General features: G+C 26.2%; 2 protein-coding genes across 4 annotated transcripts in view; one reads left to right on the top strand and one right to left on the bottom strand.

Annotated features, from left to right (window-relative positions):
* Positions 1-1,726: 1,726 nt before the first annotated feature.
* On the bottom strand, positions 1,727-6,516 carry LOC100866989 (contactin-5). 3 transcript variants are annotated; one of them, XM_012493523.3, is made up of 7 exons: positions 6,375-6,516; positions 5,894-6,230; positions 4,802-5,092; positions 4,547-4,737; positions 4,334-4,463; positions 4,087-4,227; positions 1,727-3,043 (listed from the first exon to the last, which is right to left on the bottom strand). In XM_012493523.3, the coding sequence occupies exons 2-7, from the start codon at positions 5,934-5,936 to the stop codon at positions 2,880-2,882; spliced, it is 960 nt and encodes a 319-aa protein (XP_012348977.1). In that variant the 5' UTR covers positions 5,937-6,230; positions 6,375-6,516; the 3' UTR covers positions 1,727-2,879. The 3 variants fall into 3 exon arrangements, with proteins under 3 accessions (XP_012348977.1, XP_012348978.1, XP_012348979.1); XM_012493524.3 differs by having other exon boundaries at positions 1,727-3,038; XM_012493525.3 differs by lacking the exon at positions 4,087-4,227 and having other exon boundaries at positions 2,185-3,043.
* Positions 6,505-7,042, top strand: part of rdgB (retinal degeneration B) — a 23,672-nt gene continuing 23,134 nt past the window's right edge. Inside the window, exon 1 of the mRNA XM_086909402.1 lies at positions 6,505-6,645. The gene's annotated coding sequence lies outside the window, so the exon portion shown is untranslated. The remainder of the gene's footprint in view (positions 6,646-7,042) is intronic.

Below are 7,042 nucleotides of genomic sequence, written 5' to 3'. Positions count from 1 at the left end.
ATGATATTATTTTATTGATTGTATTTCTAATATAATTGAAATTATTTTATAACTGTTTCTATAGGTAGATATGCAAATCTATGGTATACAATGGCAGAATCCTAAAATCAGAGGATTAAATTTTATTGTTAGTTTTCATAGCAGCTGATAGTTATAAGAATAATTTTTCATTTTATATATCAAGTAACATTTATACTTCTTTTTTTATCAGGCTTCACCACATTATTAATGCCGCTAAATGCAAAATCTATGCCTTCACCAGACAGCTTTGATAGAGACAGTTAAATATTTAAATTACAATACATCTATTGTTATATATTTCAGCAGAAATATATATTTATATTTTATATTCTTCAGAAGAAACAAGTGATTATAGTTTGAATGTGCATGATAGAATAAAGAGTCATGTTTCAAACCAATATGGTGTATTATTCTTTAAATAAAGAAAGAAAAAATTATTTTCATAGAAAAATAATATTAAAATCATTATTAGTTTGCAAAAATATTACATTGAATAAGATTTGTAAATATGAAGATTATTTTGTGTAATTTTTTAAAAAGAGAATAAAAAACATGACTCTTTTAAATGGAAAGAGGAACATGATATTCTACATGAAATACTCTTAATGAGCATCTACTGGATCACTTTTGAAGCTCGATATCATAGCATAAAATTACCCAAGTATATGAATATGTAGATAAATATTCATCATTGCATTTCAGCATTATTATTAATTTATATAAAAAATTGTCTTTGCTTATAGCTAAAATATTATGATGCCTTGGCTATATAAATATATATATATATATATTTATATTATTATCATTATTGTTATCGTATTATTATTTTTTCATTAGCGCATATATATACCATTCACAACACAGAGTGCATAGTACGAAGCCGAATTGAATCTGTTCACCCCTATAAGATTATATTTTAGAGAGGAACAGATCACAAAGCTTCAATGTAACAACGCACAACCAATATTTATACAACCTGCGTGCACCAAATTGCTTTTTGTCAGTATCTTTTACATTGACAAAAGCAATATTTAACTTATATAATTATTTTAAGTAGAATTGTTAAGATATTATGTTTCTTATATTATGAGTTTTACTAGTAACACATGAAAGACTAATAGACACGAGAATCAATTTCCACAACCATTTCCACATCCATCACTTAAGGTGTTCTAAACAAAATTAATTAACAAAAAATAATAAAAGAAGAATAAATAAAATTTATCTTCTTTCCTGAGAAAAATTTCTTTTAAAAAAGTAATATAACTATAAATCTATTTTATTTGTAATTTTTAAGAAAAGCCTCAACACTAAGCACTCATTATTATTATATTTATAATATACTTTACATAATGATGAATTCTGATATGGTACTACATGTAAATTGTGGAAAATAATTATGTATTTGTTTGTACAGGAAGAACTTTTATCAAAATCATCAACCTTATTGATTGACTAAGTTAAATTTTGTATGTAATTTGAATGAGATGATATTTCTCATAACAAATTAATATTTGGAAAAGATCTATTTCGATGATCTATTATCAAACTTTCTATCAAAGATGATATCCAAAATATTTTAACTTATTCTATTTTGCCCTATATTTACTATTAATCTGAATGGAATGAATTTAATCAAATGTATGAAATTTATGAATAATTCTTACTTGCTAGATATTATAATGCTTTAATGAGTGTTTTTAACTTTTCTAAAAAAATTTATGTATTGAAATTTATTGTTCATCAGAATTGTGCCATTTCATATTTGTTAAAATTTATTTTTGATGAAATTTGATTTTATAGCTTTTTATAATAGCAGTGGATATTGCATTTGTTATTAAGGTAGTGCAAAAGCATGTTGAAATATTATATTGAAATATATTTGAATGATCACATGCAAAGTTAAAAATATGAGAAATATAATATTATTAGAAAGAAATATAAAATGACTTTTATAATTATATATGATTTTTATACATTTTCTGATTCGCAGGATTTTTCCAGAAAGAGTATATGGTGCATTAATTTTTGTAATTTTAATTATTTTGGAAGAAAATATTATCTAAAAAAAAAAAAGCATTTTTATAATAATAATAAATAAAAAAAAATTTTTATAAAGACACGCAAAAGGAACTTTTTTACCAATAACTTCTGCACACCTTAAAACGGCAGTAAGCAAGCCTTTATCATACCTTGTATTTGACAAAATTTATTTATTGAATGATTGAATGTGTGTTGTTAGCAAAAATCTTACTTCCTGCATGATATTGTCCATTAAAATTTCATTTTCATTAGATGATAATGGTTAAAAATAATAGTGTAAAAAACATGTTCATGCAGGATATAAGACAAAGATTCACCACTTAATATTAATATCGTATGATTTTAGTTTCTTGGAAATTTTGTCTTTTGTTCTTAGAATTACAGTCTTACTAAGAATAATTTTTTTTTTCGATTACAGGAGTTCTTGAGTTTAAGCTCGATTACTGAGCAATAATATTGAATTTTAATTTTTAGAACATCCTGATAAACATTCTCAAAAATGTGCTACTTCATTTCACAAAACCTAGCAGAGTCTTACATATGCTTTGAACACTTTACATTGTATTGTAAGTGAAAAATTTACTTCCTTAAAATATTCGGAGTTTATGATGCATCTCATGATTTTCTGACTATAAACATAAATTTCCTTTTTGTGTAATTATCATCTTCATTGCTTATCTGAGTCTACGCTTCGTGACATTTGGCGGATTCGAGGCCTCTTATAATTCCAGTTACTTACGTTTAAGGTGACACATAAATTGTGCTCAAGCCACTTGTTAATAAAAATTAGCCACAGAAATCTAAATATTTAATCGCTAAAGTCGCATAGGTTGCACAACGCTATTATTGTTTAAGCGTGTAGTGGTTTGGTTATTAAAATTTTCATCTTGTGGAATGTGTTCTGTTCTTTCGTCGAAAAATCCTGGATTCAGAATGATATTTGGTACAAGTTCAATCACTTCCTGCTCCTCCAGCTGCGCTGCAATTCGGGAACGGAGATTAATTTTCATTGGCCTAGATCATGAGTTATATTAGCTTCTACCCTCTCCCTTTACCAGTTGTTTGCAGGGCCATAAATATTTAAAAATAATTTATATTATATTGACAATCAAATATTCTTAATTCAAAAAAATTCTTTTACATATATAATAGAACATAATGAATATTAATTCTTTTATATGTATATAAATGTTGCTTACCCAGCAAAGTTATTTGTATCTTTAATCTTTAATCTATTTTTAATCTAAGTTTTTAATCAAATAATCAAAAATGTACTAATAGCACATAATATTATCTAGGCCATAATGCTCTATAATACTATCAATACTTTCTATTCATGACACTAATCATTCTGCATAACATATTTTATGCAAACCACCAAAGCTTATTAATTTCATACATAACAATAGAAAGTAAGATACAAAATTTTTAACATAAATAGAATAAGTTTGGTGGCTGATAAAGTTCATTCATAAGTTATAGATTTCATTCTTATAAGAAGTAAGAAAGGTGCTACTGACAGGCAAACTGTATAAACAGGTATAAATATGTTACAGATTAGTGCCTTATGTTGTAAAGTGTTTTGTGCAAAAGTTACAGAAGTGTTACTGTTAAGTCAATATGGATAAGAAAATTTATTAAATGCTAGTAAATTTTTAAAGTTAAACACTAGAAAATTCGTTAAATGCTAATTTGCAGAGCGCTTGCAGTAGGAAAATATTAGTGAAAGATAATTGACACTATATTAGAATAGCATTAAATTGATTGAGAAGAAAATAGCTGATGTAAAGAAAGCTAGAGATCAGGGCCATAGATAAGTTAAGTGGTTAGTGATGCTATCGTTTCTGCTGCAGATTTCATTTTCTAGATAATTATATTATATTTTTCAAAATTAAATGATTTAGCATATTTCATAATAATTTATTTACATAGAAGGAAATATTTCATCAGCAGAAATAAATAGCATGAAAGAGAAAGAGTAGAAGCAAAAGCTTTTAGATAAAGTTACCAGGAAATGCTTACAGGGTACTTTGCACTCACGATAGAGGAGGTAACAAGTACCTATACCAAGAATCATAAGTGTACCCATAACTATGCCTACTGCTGCCACCCAGACACGAGTATCAAAATTTTCTACACCTGCTAAGAGATGTCTTGCAAGTTCTGAAATAATTGTCAATTATAATTAATAAGCTATAGTATTCATTTTATATAAATATTAATGTTTACATGCAGAATCATATAAAAATACTAAATTCATATTATATACCCAATTCTTCAATACTATGATGAGTATGACCATCAACCTCAACAATGTCTCCTCTTCCTAATTGATTTGTTGCCCACACTCGAAAAGAATAGGTAGTGTTTGGCACCAAGTGATACACATCAATTTGCCTCTATAAAATTATTATTTTAGTTTTATATGCAACATTTAGTTGCATAAAAATGATTTCTTTTCATTAAAAGAAAAATTATTTACAGAATTTGGAGGAATGTGCGTTGGGAGAATAGGCTTCCAGTCTTCTGGTTCTTCACCCTCATTCGGTTTAAGACGATATTCGGCAGTGAAATCTATGATAGGATAACCACCTGTGCCAGCTACTTCCCAAAGAATATTTGCCAATATTGTTGATGGTTTAACCCATACATTATGTAAAGCTGGAGGAGGAGCTAAAAAAATAATAATATGAATATATAATTTTTTAAAAATTACATTTATATTTAAATAACTTACTTCTAACTTGTACATTAATTCTAGTTTTAACAGCATCATGATCATCATCTAAAGTGCATGAATAGTTTCCAGCATCATGTGCACTAACATTAATAAGTTCCAAAGCTCCATTAGGCTCAACTTTTAGTCTTTCAATTTGTCCATCTTCTCGTCCTTCCCTTATCCACATGACCCCAATGGATTCTCCTGTTTGTGGCAGTGCATCTTCTTCTGCACATGCTAATGTTAAGTTCTGACCTACATCTATAGCCACAGATCTTACTGGCACTAAAGTTGCTGCTTTGTGCCATGCTAAACATTATAAAATTATTAAATTAAAAATATTAAATAATTTTAAATGAATATTTCTGATATATGCTACATATATATAATTTTATATAAAGATATATATATTTTTTATTTTTTCAATATATTCCAATATTTATTATAAATAAAATTATATATAATTATTAAAATTTAATATTTTTTATATATTAAATTTAATTATTATTTCAAAGATTAATCAAAAGAAAATATCAATATCATAATTTTGTTATATATATAAAAATGCATTTAAAAAAAATATGAACATAGATACATTTTACAAAATTATAAAATATATCGAAATTAATGCATATGACTAATCTTTATTGAAAAAATTAAACAAAAATATTAAACATTCGACATCGAATTCTGAAATCAGTTTATTGTGTTTAGTGAATATTTGATATATACATGTATAATATAGACATATATTATATATATATATATAATTTTATTTAAATATATTATATTTTTTAAAAAAATCATTTTGTACTTTATAAATTTTCATGCTAATAATTAAAATCTAAAGAATTAAATACAAAATTACGATTGCTATGCTGTTATACTATTAGTTTTTATTAAATCCTTCAAGAATGCAAGAATGAAAAACACATAATTTGTTCAGGAAATTGAAATACTTGTTAAAATTTGCATAACTCGACCCTGAATCGTAACGATCGTGCACTTAGCCCGATTTATATGATGCACGTATACAAGCGCACAAAGACCGAATGTATAGTATTGCATTGATCCGCAGGTGCATTTATGCTTGCAAATTTTACTACTTACTTGTCAGAAAAAGTATCAGCGTAATAATTCTATGACCAACCATTCTCCCATATTAGATGATCTCGCATAGATGCATACAGAAACGTGTTAAGGATTTTTTCTTAGCCACATCTCTTGATCGATTTTTTTTTTCTTACTTTTAAATAACGTTCAGTACGCGGGAGCTGTCAAACTCATCACGCATCGCGGAACACCGCCCGTCCGGCGCTCTTTGGATTTTATTGAGTTGCTGTTAGCGCACTCTTGTGGTGATATTGCAAACCTTATCAAAAAACAGGATTGCAACTGCATTAAAACTAGAAATAGTAGTTGCCGTCTGTTTAAATCTGTGAAAGGGCTGTGAAATAAAAATTAATGTAATGATAGAATGATATAAATTTAAAAATTTAGTACTTTTTTATTTATATTAATTTTATGTGCTATTATATTTTAAATTATCATTATTTTAAATAATTAGAAATATCTAGAAATGACTAGTTACCTCGTTAAATTGGACCGCTGTACGCGGGAAGAAGTACATCGATAGTCGTATCAGAACTGGTTGAATCTGCTTTACTGATTGAGGAAGAGTTACTCCATATTTTCCTCTATCTTTGTCGTGATTAACCAGACAAAAACGATAGACACCTCACAATAGGATAATCGCAGTAGTTGCATATGATTGCTTTCATTTGTATGTGTATATATGTGAACACTATTGTACAAGTGAACTGAAGAAACAAGAGGACTGGATGAAATCTGTCGCTGAATTGGTATGTATGTATATGCATGTTATACATGATACAGCGTAACCATAATTAATCGATTAGTTTGTAAAGAATTTAACTATCATATTTATAATCAATATATTTCTATTATACAGAACTAGTATTGACAAAATATGAATTATTTATTTATATATTGATTTTATATAACAATTTTAAATAAATAGTTCTTTGTTAGTAACGAAATAAATATTAATTTTTAAATATGTGTTATTATGACGATTTTATAATAGAAATTTTTATAAATATATTAAATATACTTCAATTATTATCATTTTTATTTCTTATGATATTTTTTTTTAAAAAATAATCTATGAATTTGAAGAAACAATTAATTTTTATATAAACTTTAATATATTTTATTCGATCTGTTTATTTATCATAT

The sequence above is a fragment of the Apis florea genome, unplaced genomic scaffold (assembly GCF_048593485.1).
Source record: "Apis florea isolate Af1SG1 unplaced genomic scaffold, ASM4859348v1 contig_3158_pilon, whole genome shotgun sequence".
Classification (NCBI taxonomy): Eukaryota; Metazoa; Arthropoda; class Insecta; order Hymenoptera; family Apidae; genus Apis; species Apis florea.
The sequence above is the reverse complement of the archived record's forward strand: the minus strand, read 5'-3'. Positions and strand labels throughout refer to the sequence as shown.